This window comes from Penaeus vannamei, chromosome 30 (genome assembly GCF_042767895.1).
Source record: "Penaeus vannamei isolate JL-2024 chromosome 30, ASM4276789v1, whole genome shotgun sequence".
In the NCBI taxonomy this organism is placed as follows: domain Eukaryota; kingdom Metazoa; phylum Arthropoda; class Malacostraca; order Decapoda; family Penaeidae; genus Penaeus; species Penaeus vannamei.
In genome coordinates, this window is record NC_091578.1 from 24,412,934 (window position 1) to 24,425,433 (window position 12,500).

The window sequence follows — 12,500 nt, forward strand, 5'->3', positions numbered from 1 at the left end:
AACTCCTAGGAGAGTTAATTCATGGAGGATTGCAGTAGGGGAAGCTCTGTCAAATGCACCCTTGAAATCTATGAAGTAAGAAGACTGTGCATTACTTCCATTGAGGTACTGTGCCAGGCACATTTGTGTTCCTTTCCCCCTTTTGGAAACCAAAGACTGATGGGTGAATTTGATCTTTGATCTGGTGGAGCAGACGATTGAGGAGGATCCTTTCACAGGTTTTAGAGAGACAGGATGTCAGAGAAATCGGTCTAAATTCATCAGGACACCCTGGTTTTGGGATAGGAATAATGGTGGCTTGTTTCCAGGAAGTAGGCAAGATGCCTGTAGAATAGGTTAAGTTGAAAAGATCAAGGAGAAGATTTCTTCACTGTACCTGTACCTTTGCAAGGAGGCGAATGATGTCGTAAGTGATTCCATCATCCCCAGGTGCAGTGGATTTGCTAGTTTTAATGGCTGCGAGAAGTTCGTGTCTTGTAAATGGTGCATCAGCCTCATCTAAAAGTTGGCACTGATAGTTAATTTCATTTTTGTGTTTTGACTTAAGGGAGCATCTACGAATGGGTAATGGAAGATTGTCGAGAGAAGGGTTTTCGCAGCATTTACTGAGGATTGACAAAGCTACCCTTTCTGGATGAGGGTGGGGAGTGACATTGTGTGCATTGCCTTTAATCTTATTGATTTCCCTCCACACATTACTCATGGAGCTCGTGGAGTCAATCGATTCTGCCCAGGCATACAATCTCTCTTCCCGCTTTTGTGTCATTATCTCATTAAGTTTTTTACTAAAGAAAACAAGGTCCCTAGCTAAGTAGGGATTTTTCCCCAGTTTTTTTTAGCTGATTTACTGTAGACCTTATTAGCTTTCTAAGTAGCTTTATTTCCGGATCTTTGTTAAGGTGATATGCTCGTTTGCCTCTGGAGGATGAAGACCTATGTTTGACAGGGTTTCTGGGTTGGAGTTGGGTGATGAGGTTACCAACTTGTTGACAGAGAGTTTCATTAAAGTGATCAAGGCTGGCAGGAATATAGTGTTCATACCAGCAGCCAATCCTTTTAATAAACTCATTTTGATGTTTAGTGGCAAGATGGTATCGAAGACGTGGCTGGGGCGGGCTTCTTTTAGCGAATGGGAGGGTGATACTTAATGCCCAATGATCACTGACTAAGAAAGGGACAACTTCCGCAGTGCATGGGAGTGGGTGCTGATTGTATAAGACTATATAATCTAATTTGCCACCTAGATAATGAGTCTTTTCAAAGGGGCACAATAGGTGTATGGGATCGCTGGTGTTTTGAAGATAATCATAATATACCTTACCGTTTTTACCTATGGTGCTTCCCTCAGAGCCAAGGAGAGGATGACGGGCATTAAAATCTCCACACAGTAAGACAGTAGCATTATGTGTCATACTGTCGGGAGGTTTAGGTACTACTTCACTATCATGTGGGTTATATACATTAATGATGGTGATGGTTCTACCATCAAGAAATATTTTAACACCAAGATATTCAGCACTTGCATTGTCACGGTTGTCATCGATCACTTTTGATGGGATACTATTTTTAATGTAAATACCAAGTCCTCTTGTAGAAGGATTAGCAATATTACGTTTGTCGTGATATCTGTATCCTGCATTTTTTGCATAACGAGCATCAGTTCTAACTTCCTGGAGGCAACACACATCAACATCTTCCGAGTGAAGATACTGAGCGAGGGTCGCCTTGCGTTTCTGTAAACTATTAATGTTCCAGGTAATGCACTTTAACAGATTATTTTGATCCATCGATCATCACTTGACCGTTTCCAAGGCCCACTGGATGTCGTTGCTCGAGGAAGAGCGCAAAAATCCTCTCCTGGAACTGCACCATCTGTTGCTGCATCATGAACATCATCTGCTCCATCTGTTTGAACAACATTTGCATCAAATCTTTCATTTCCCTGTTGGATTCTTGCTTTTCCTGCTGCGGTGAGGGAGGAGCTGGAGCTGGTGATGGCGTCGGTGCTGCAGCTGGCATTGGAGCAGGAGCTGCAGCTGGTGCTACAGCTGGCGCTGGAGTGGGTGCTGCAACTGGAGTAGAAGCTGCAGCTGTCGGTGTTGCAGCTGGTACAGGTGCTACAGCTGGTGATGTGGCCGGTGCCATGGCTTTGTTTGCAGAGGCTTTCAGAGTTGACCTCTGCAGGTGTGGGAATTCCCGCACGTCATTAAGACGAGGGGCTGGGCGGGGTTTATTGGGGGGAGGGGCTGCCTGCTTCCTTTCATGTGTTGCCTTTCTGACCTTCGGGTAATAGGCGCATAATGGCGAGTTGGCATTATGCTCCTGACGACAGTTCACACATTTCCGAGGGATGATTTTACCTTCAGAAATTTTCTCTGCGCACTCTGAGCTTTCATGCGAAAGAGCGCAGTATCGGCACCGCGGTGCCTCTCGTGGACACGCACGTGCCCCGTGTCCCCACTTTGAGCAATGGGAGCAAAACGGGGTCAGAGATTTGAAGATGGCACATCTAAAGGGTGCCATGCCCTCCACCATTTTGATAGTTTTGGGGATTACCTCCCCCTCATATGTTATGATGACTCTCTGGGTCATCAATCCATTGATCTTCATGCGTTTGGCATGTACGACGCGTTCATTGTAAGACGTCATTTCTTCTATTTCGATTTCCCTTGGGACGTCGAACACAATAACATTTGTGCACTTCCCTTTTCCATACACTTTCGCCTTTTCTAAAATTTCGCTACCTGCACCGGCAGTGGTTATGTGGGCAAGAATGTGTTCATTTTTACATCTCACAAACACATTGTTTCTCCCAATCTTAAGTTCAATGGACCCCTTTGTCTTATTGTATGGGTCCAATTTTAAAGCCTGGGATACCCAGCGATATTTATCCCCGTGTGTCCGGAGCTTTGTGTTGGCTTTAAAATGTGCGCACAGGTGTCCAGGGGGCGTGATTTCTACAGAGTCAGGTAGTAGTCTTTTTGCCTTTTTCTTTATTGGTTCCTGAGGGAGGCCACTGATATCTTCCTCACGGAGGACACCATATCTATCCTCGGTTTCCATGGGCGTGTCTGTCATTGTTTCGTTTGAGGTCGGGGTCATTTCCTGAAGAAACAGGGCCCGACCTGACCTCCCTGTGCAAACCCAGGTGCACACACGGGCCGCTTACGCCGCGCCCACACAGCACATCTGTGTCCGTACGTAGTTTTTTTCACTTATTTTACTTCACTATATGATATTTAGATCACTTTAGATTCAGATCAAATGATCATGTGAACATTATCGCGCACTGCAGCAATCCACAGCTGGCAGGTCTATGAAGACCTAATAGTCAAGGTAACACAAATCCCGTAAGGACAGGTCAAGGTCACAAGAGGTCACACAACACGTCTGCACACTATGGTGACAGGATGATGACTGTGTGTGTGTGTGTGTGTGAGAGAGAGAGAGAGAGAGAGAGAGAGAGAGAGAGAGAGAGAGAGAGAGAGAGAGAGAGAGAGAGAGAGAGAGAGAAGAGAGAGAGAGAGAGAGAAAGAAAGAAAAAATATATATATATAGAGAGAGAGAGAGAGAGAGAGAGAGAGAGAGAGAGAGAGAGAGTGAGAGAGAGAGAGAGAGAGAAAGAGAGAGAGAGAGAGAGAGAGAGAGAGAGAGAGAGAGAGAGAGAGAGAGAGAGAGAGAGAGAGAGAGAGAGAGAGAGAGAGAGAGAGAGAGAGAGAGAGAGAGAGAGAGAGAGAGAGGGGGCAAGAGAGAGAGAGAGAGAGAGAGAGAGAGAGAGAGAGAGAGAGAGAGAGAGAGAGAGAGAGAGAGAGAGAGAGAGAGAGAAAGAGAGAGAGAGGGGGAAGTGAGAGAGAGAGAGGAGAGAGAGAGAGAGAGAGAGAGAGAGAGAGAGAAAGAGAGAGAGAGAGAGAGAGAGAGAGAGAGTGAGAGAGTGAGAAGAGAGAGAGTAAGAGAGAGAGAGAGAGAGAGAGAGAGAGAGAGAGAGAGAGAGAGAGAGAGAGAGAGAGAGAGAGAGAGAGAGAGAGAGAGAGAGAGAGAGAGAGAGAGTGAGAGAGAGAGAGAGAGAGAGAGAGAGAGAGAGAGAGAGAGAGAGAGAGAGAGAGAGAGAGAGAGAGAGAGAGAGAGAGAGAGAGAGAGAGAGAGAGAAAGAGAGAGAGAGAGAGAGAGAGAGAGAGAGAGAGAGAGAGAGAGAGAGAGAGAGAGAGAGAGAGAGAGAGAGAGAGAGAGAGAGAGAGAGAGAGAGAGAAAGAAAGGCTGTTTTTGTCTTACCTTCTTTATTCAACCTTAATAACTGGCAAATAGCAAGGTCTTATTTTAGGTGAATTACTAATTATATTATTTTTCCAGGGCTTCATTATATCAACTTTCACAAGTCCAAATGATAATTGTGTGCTTTCCCAAATCATGTATCAATACCCATCTACATCTCCTTATATAAATATTCATATAAATTTATCTATAAGTATCCACACAAACAAATAGATATATTTAACAGACACACACACACACACACACACACACACACACACACACACACACACACACACACACACACACACACACACACACACACAAATATTTTGAACCAATATTTTTCAGTATATTTCAGTAAATTTTACCTCAGCATGATAAAACTATGCTGCCACAAAACATCACATCTCACATTTTCCATTACTATCTTCATGAATTTTGATTTCCACTACAACTCCAAGACTCTAGCCACCGATCAGTTTTCGAAATCTGCCCTTTCAGTCTATTTCTAGTATGTTTTATGCCAGAAATCATACATTAACATACTGCCACTCAGAAAGTTATCAAGCTATTATAAGTTTTTTTGTTTGAAAAGTGCATGCCACAGATTGTTGTACACTTACTATTGTAGTTCACACACACACATGTCTACATTCACATGCCCCCCCCACCCACACACACACACACAGAGTATACAGTGTTTCAACAGCACCTTAGATTTTACTTAACACAAGGAAATTCTTAAATAAAGTAAATTAATCATCTATTGGATTAATAGTCAAAACCTAAAAGAAAGAAAGAAAAATCTTCCATATTAGCATCTATGCAAATGATGAAAATATAAAACAGATTTGATGAATATTTTTTTTATTAAAATAACTATATAATTTACATAGGCTTTTAGTACTCACAATTTGTAAGGTTTCGATACAAACAACCATATTTGTAAAAAGAATTGTACTTTCATATGAATAAAACATATATTCACATATATTTACCACAAGAAGTAAATTTTACAGTCTTTCAGAACATATTTCACTTATACTAATCACAGCATCGCTAAATATAAATGGGCAAAAAATAAAGAATAATCCTCTAAGCATGTTTCAGAACATAGGAATTACACAATTGGAAATTCAAAGGTGATTAAATATAAAGATAATCTGACATTTCAGTTAGCTGTTATGATTCACTAATTAAACATTTGTTATCAAGTATCTATCATACAAAGAAACAAATATTCAAACTTATCCAGATCTATGTAGAAAAACAAAAGGCCTATGAATCTGCAATGTATATTAAAGTAATTATATGTGTATGAACAGTACTTGCAACAGCACAAGTATGCACTGACCTAAGCCTGAATAAATGCCAATCTCAAAGCTACTATTAGTTATTATAATTGAGATCTAACTGGCCCTCACAAGCAAGTAATTTTCTTCCTCTTTCTATAATCAGGTATTCATGTGTGCAACAGCATTACATCCTCCAAAATTATGAAGAGCATCTTGAAATAAGGGAAAGATAAAAAAAAATCATAGAACTAAAGCTTCGTAAATGCATTCTGATGTTTTTCAACCACATGATAATCTTAACAACCCAATACATGATCTTAAAAAAGGCACAAACAACAAATGTGTGGAAAAAATAATTCCAACTTCCTTTGGATTAGCAAAATATATAAAATTAACCTTTCTGATGCACCAACTAAAAAAGACATAACATTAAATTTTCCTATCACAACCTATTACTGGAGCCTATTATCAATAATCATATGTTTTCTTTTCCTTACCATTGCAGTACTTTCATACAGTATAGTGGGGTTTCCTATCAGTGAAATAGGAACAATATGGACACTTGGGTTGCTTGGCGCTGCTGCTCAAGGCTCTCATCCTGCACCTCTGAGGTGTGGCCCTTCCGCCTCCCTCACTCCCCGCCTCAAGTCCACCCTGTCGGATATGACCATCTTACTTAAGGGCATGTAAAGAAATAGTATTAATATCTCTGGCCTAACATGGAGGGTAGAGATGTATTCCTTGCAGCAGATTGCTCTCAAAACACATTCATTTAAACCAATAATTACATGTGCACTAAAAACAGTAGCATGTTGTTTCCCATCATGTTCCCTATTGATTTATAGTAGGCTTGGGAAAGAGAGATAAATGCATGATATCAATTACTAAAAAAAATAATAATAATAAAAAAAAAAAAAAACATAATAATAATAATGAATAATTTCTATAGAAATATCTACAATACTTCCTTTTTCCAGATAACTTTTAGATTCTACATGGTCACATATGAAGATAATTACATTACCTATTCAGTTACCACTTTTGGAAGACAAAATAATATTCCTTGACAGGTGTGTGTGTGTGTGTGTGTGTGTGTGTGTGTGTGTGTGTGTGTGTGTGTGCGTGCGTGCGTGCGTGCGTGCGTGCGTGCGTGCGTGCGTGCGTGCGTGCGTGCGTGCGTGCGTGCGTGCGTGCGTGCGTGCGTGCGTGCGTGCGTGTGTGAGTGAGTGAGTGAGTGAGTGAGTGAGTGAGTGAGTGAGCGAGCATGTGTGCATTTCTTAAATATTTGTGTTTCCAATCATCATCCCATTTTTCATCAAAATGAAGCAACTTCTACCTTGCAATCACACAGAATATGAATTCAGGCATAATGTAACCACAGTATATCAGAATCACATGACTAAAACAGTGCAGTCACATAGAATATGATTTAAGGTGTAACATGTGAACAAAAAATTAAATGAACAAAATACAAGCAAAAGTACAGTATAAATAACTGTATTTAAACTTCCTTATTATTTCAATAAAAAGAGTTACCTCACTTCATGTACTATTACATTACATAATATAATATTCTACTCTTCTGTTGCATAAACAAAAATACTTAAATCAAAACAGGACATAAAAAAGCTTAACTATGTTAGCAAGAAATAAATCAGTACCTTAAAATAAAGAACACTCAACCAGCCTTGCCACTTGTGAATAACATCTCCAACAGTACATACCTATGTGAATCATATTATTTTCAAAAATATTTAGAATTACCTACAAGGGGAACAGCCTTTCAGTTTTATAAATGTACTGACACTTGAACAACTTAACTTAACTTAATTTAACTAAAAGAAAAAAAAAAATGACTCAGTGGTAAAAACTGAAACCAAAATAACAAGGATGATAAATCAAAGGAATAATTCTTACTTGAAACTCATATCAGATAAATATCCATATGAAAACAAAGAAAAAAGAAAAAGCCTGAATGGCAGCTGACTCTGTTCGAAATATAAAAAGAACACAACACTTACCATCTGTAGTGCCTGTGGATGCTCTGACAACGGTGGACTTCCGTTTATGCTGGTTCTCAACTGTGGCTATGCCACTGTTGGAGGGAAAAAAAAAAGACATTATTCTAGAGTGGTGAAAATTATGGTGTGCAACTGAAATCTGTGAGAAAAAAGAAAGTTGAACATGGAGGTAAAAAAAACACTGAAGGAGATGTCATTCAAGAGTGGGATAAATCATGATGTAAAATTTGAATCTGTGGGGAAAGAGAAACCCAGAAAAGACTGAAGAGGAAAGAAAGAGAAGGAGGAGGTGAAAGATGAGGGAGGAGATGCAGAGGGGAGGAGGTAAAAGACTAAAGTAGAAGATTAGAAAGGAAAAGGAAAAGGTGAAAAGACTGAGATAGATAAGTATGAGAAAAAGAAGGGGAAAGTCACAATTGTCATAAAGAGGAAAGAGAAGGAAAATGTAGGAGCAGAAGACGAGGAACACAAAAAAACTCGTATACCTCCTGCATGCCTGATGGTCCTGCCAATGCCTCAACAACCGTTTCTGCTAGTTCCTGAGATCCCTGCACTGGAACACCTGGATAACTGAACTCCTTAGATGTGCCTGTGTGCTCCTCATGAACTCCATCATGACTGTCTGGGTCAGCACTATCTGAGGCTATGCTATAAGTGAAACTTGGGTCGATGGAGTTATTGTGACTTAGTTCTGGATCTTCCCACACTTCCTCTTTAATGACTATAGCAGGATCTTCCCACACTTCCTCTTTAATGTAGATCATATTTTCACTTATATCCTGTAAAATAAAGAAAAGCATATCTCATGACATAATGATAAAAAACAAGTCTTGCCAGTAATAAGAATGGTTCACATTCATTTGTGTGTGAAATTAACATTGGAGAATTAATAACACTAACCATGGAGGGATTCCTTGTGGCTGACTGTTCTTGTAACTTCACACCTGAAAGCATGTTAGACTCCTCAGGCACTGAATTACTAGTTGTAGATCCTTTGTGATGGAGGGACTCTGTCTCAGACTCACTGCCTCTAACCTGCTCTAGATGCAACTCTATTCTAGATCTGTCGTCTGATGTCCTATAATCTAAACGTTCTTCACTGTCTTTGGAATGTGAGGATAACATGGGTGATGGTGAGCTAGTGTCATCTTGTTTCCTTCTCTTTGGGTGTGGACTCCATCTGCCATCAGTAGAATCAACAAACTCTCTTGACTGGGGACTTCGCTTGGCATTTCTATTGTTAGAACTTGACAATGTATTCTTGTCTCTTTGCACTTCACCTGCCACAGCTAAACCTTTAATCTGCAACAGCTCTGCTACCTTGAAAAAACGAGTAAGATCCTTCTGTGCAACACTCACAATGCCAACATACATGAAATTCAGTAGGGCCTCTATTTCATCACATTTGACATCTTGTAACAGGACTATGGGGTGCTTTCCAAGTGTGTGGTCAAACATCTCCTCAAAATACTGACTGCAGGTGGAGAGAACAAGTTTGTGCACAGGGTAGAATTTGCCTTCACAAGCCAACATTGCATCTGTGTATTTGTCCTGAAATCAAGAAATCAATTAAATATTGTACAAGAACTCATTGAAAAAACATAAACTTAAATGTAGTAAGGAAATTGACCAATTTTTCAGATATAATTAGTAACATTACAAGTATCCCTTTCACTCCCTCCTGCCTTCTTTCTCCCTCCCTCTCACCTGCTCTCTCTCTCTTTCTCTCCATTCAGTAATTGCATAATTCATACTAATTAGTCACTACCTTCTGTCTAAAGGCTGAAAGCATGTGGCAGAAAGTCGCACTGTGGTTATTCCATGACAGAGCTACCATTCCATCTGTTGTTCGAGTAGAGGGTCCTGATCTTTTGTGTTGATCTGGAATGGAAAGAAATATAAATTTGTATAAACTTCATAGTTAAACATTCATGTATTAAAATGCCTGAGGAAAATTCACACATCAAATGGAATGGTTCCATAAAAAAAAAAAAAAAAAAATTGTAAATCATATACTAAGATGAATGTCTGCAGCAGCCCACAGGTTGATAGATATGGCATGCATAAAAAAACAGACTTCAATTTAAAACACAGATTCCCTTCTTTATAAATTACTATAGAACTTTTTTACAAATTACACTACTTTTTTATTAATAGTGCCAGTGCTACTACTTGACTATTTGGATGAATAATCATCACTAAAAAACTAAATAACTTATGGCCCTCAAAAGGGTCAATGGCAACAGGAATGTATACATGAAATTTTAAAAACAAAAAGAAAGGAAAAGAAACATCTAGTACAGTAAATGTATGCCTCATGGTATACTGTACATGTATACTAAATTCCACATGCTCATACAGAGTGGCATACCCTGCAGATCCAAACATTTGCCTTTGATGAGAGTCCTACATATGACAGATACCATTCCAAACAAACATCACATCCAACATTCAGTCCATCCCTCAGTGTGTCTATGCATGTATGACATTCTCATTCAGTCTCCTTAAGTTATTGCACAGCACTCCACAGGTATGCCCAACCTCTTCTGCTGAAGTATGTTAAGAAGTGATACCACCTCATCTGACGTGATTTTAAGTAATAAACACACTGTAACCATAACCTTCAAGTGAAAATTACAGGGCATATATGATTTTCTGAAATAAAATCCAGAGCTCAACTCAACAAACTAATGAATACCTATACCAAGGAATAAAAGAATAGGCAACTCATACTGTTCTGGAATACCTGTTGACTGAAGATACTGCTCTGGAAATATACCTGATATGAATGAATCAGAAGTTACTTTTCAATAGGACAGCACTCTTTTACTACTCATGATATGTATATAATAAACCTACCTACATCCTTCTTCATCTCTTTTGGCAAGCCATTTCCTTCTTTCTTCATTTCTTTCGGCAAGATATTTCCTTTCTTCTTCATCTCTTTTGGTAAGCTATCACAATCTCCTTTGCTCTTATTATATGCTGCAGCAATGTTGTGCAGATCATATAAGAGAACTTGTTTCTGAGTTTTCTGAATCAAGTGATTCTGCACAACTTTCTTGTCTACTTTCATAGCCAACATTTGTTCCGCCATCTTCCTGTCATCAGCATCCAACTTGCGAACACTTGGCAGGTGGTCATAGGATTCCTGTCAAAGACACATCAAATACAGTGCAATCTCCTTTAATGGATAATTCTGTCAAGAGCCTGGGGACCCCAATCTTATTCCATTTCTGTTCAATTTGACTTCTGCCATATGGATATCTCCCTATTAAGGACAGTACTTGTCAGTCCCTTAGCCCTTAAAGACACTGGAATCAAATAACCTTACACAAAAATGGCAGAAAAAAAAAGACAAAAAAATTATTCAGTAGGATGCCGAAGCCAATTAAAGACCACTCTTGTAACAGGACTCCACTGTTAACCTGGATCACTTAGTCATGGCCCAAACAAGACACCCTTTAACATCCCTACATTAGTATCCAGAATGCAGTCCACTTGCTTGGTAGTCTAACTCAATTAACTGAACTCAACTGTATGTAAAAGAACCACACTCCCTCAATTACAGTAGCAACTAGTCATCCTTTGAGGAAAGCAATGCAGGGAGAATTGTGGCTTGGGCTTGGCTGAATTTGACATTGATAAGCTTACATGTAGTTTTTAAAATTCAAATTTGCAGGAACATACCTTGTTAAGGGCATGATTGTGATTTCCAGATATACTGGATATCATCAAATAATCTCCATCATCAGTTGCCTTCACTCTTATCATAAAAGGGCACCCTTTCTGAAACGTCCTGAAATAAAAGTAAAAAAGTTGTCAATTTCTGAGCTAAGCCCCACCGTATCACATTTAATTGTTGCATATATTAAATATATATTTTTTTCTTGGTTTCTTTTTTTTTTTCCTTCATTATCATTGAATAATCTTCAAAGAAAATATAACAAAAAACACTTACCATACAATATCACACAAATTGTTGGGGTCAAGAAAGGGGGTGGAGCTAATACTCTCACCATGTTTAGCCAATGAGAGTGCATCAAGAGATATCAGATCTAATTATTTGTGTAATTTACAAGCTTTTGTTTTAGTTATCAGAAAATCTAAATTCCTTTTTTATTTATGATGTTGAAGTTCCTTACCATTCATAGCCATCAGAATTTTTGGGTTCAACAGGCAAATTACAAATTACTAAGCCGGTTGTTTTGTAGTCTGATCAAGATATGTGACAAAAGATTGAAATTTTAAAATCCCCATACAGACCTGTGTACATTGTTCTACGTGACCGTTTTGATGGACATATGATGGTCAACAGTGCCTAAACTTTGTTCTGGCAGAACAGTGTAGCTACACAGTCCGATGATTCACATGACCAGAGCATTCCTGCGATGAAATGCACAACCCAAGATGTTTCCTGTTGCACCTGCAACAGGATACATTATTTGTTACCAAGAGTGACACACCCTCCGAAGACTTAGTCCCAAACCTAACCTTTCCTAACTTCTATTCATTTCCAAGACAGGGGGCAAGACCCCCCGTTATAACCCCCTTTTATTAGCAATTCATACCAACTTATAGTAAATGAACATTATGAATTCTGGCTGTGTGAGAGCATTGCAGACTTAGTCTCTGAGCAGTGATATGTAGCAAGTACTTTCATCATTTTGCAGTAAATATGAGGCCACATTAGCTTTCCATGTATTGTTTATGACTCTATATCTTTTGCTCTATAAGATATATGTCCATTTCCCTCTATGTGTACACCACTCTTAGTAACATTAACCCAGGAAACTTTTTTTTCGCCTTTGACCATCCACGGTCACTTAGAACAGCCCAATGTAGGTTTGTACGGCAATATCAAAATTTCTGTATTTTGCATTTTCTGGTAAATATAAGGCTGCTGCAGCTATATTTTCCTCTATCTAAGCAC

The 12,500-nt window shown here is 39.2% G+C and overlaps 1 protein-coding gene across 2 annotated transcripts in view; it reads right to left on the bottom strand.

Moving 5' to 3' along the window:
* Positions 1-5,104: 5,104 nt before the first annotated feature.
* The window catches only part of LOC113814574 (protein jim lovell), an 8,801-nt gene continuing 1,405 nt past the window's right edge, over positions 5,105-12,500 (bottom strand). Inside the window, exons 2-9 of one of the 2 annotated variants that reach the window (XM_070143193.1) lie at positions 11,834-11,993; positions 11,258-11,366; positions 10,427-10,718; positions 9,336-9,448; positions 8,468-9,118; positions 8,053-8,346; positions 7,568-7,641; positions 5,105-6,200 (exon numbers count right to left, since the gene is read on the bottom strand). In XM_070143193.1, coding sequence (XP_069999294.1) covers positions 7,624-7,641; positions 8,053-8,346; positions 8,468-9,118; positions 9,336-9,448; positions 10,427-10,718; positions 11,258-11,341 — 1,452 coding nt within the window. In that variant the 5' untranslated portion in view covers positions 11,342-11,366; positions 11,834-11,993 and the 3' untranslated portion in view covers positions 5,105-6,200; positions 7,568-7,623. The remainder of the gene's footprint in view (positions 6,201-7,567; positions 7,642-8,052; positions 8,347-8,467; positions 9,119-9,335; positions 9,449-10,426; positions 10,719-11,257; positions 11,367-11,833; positions 11,994-12,500) is intronic. The other variant, XM_027366624.2, reaches the window with a different exon arrangement.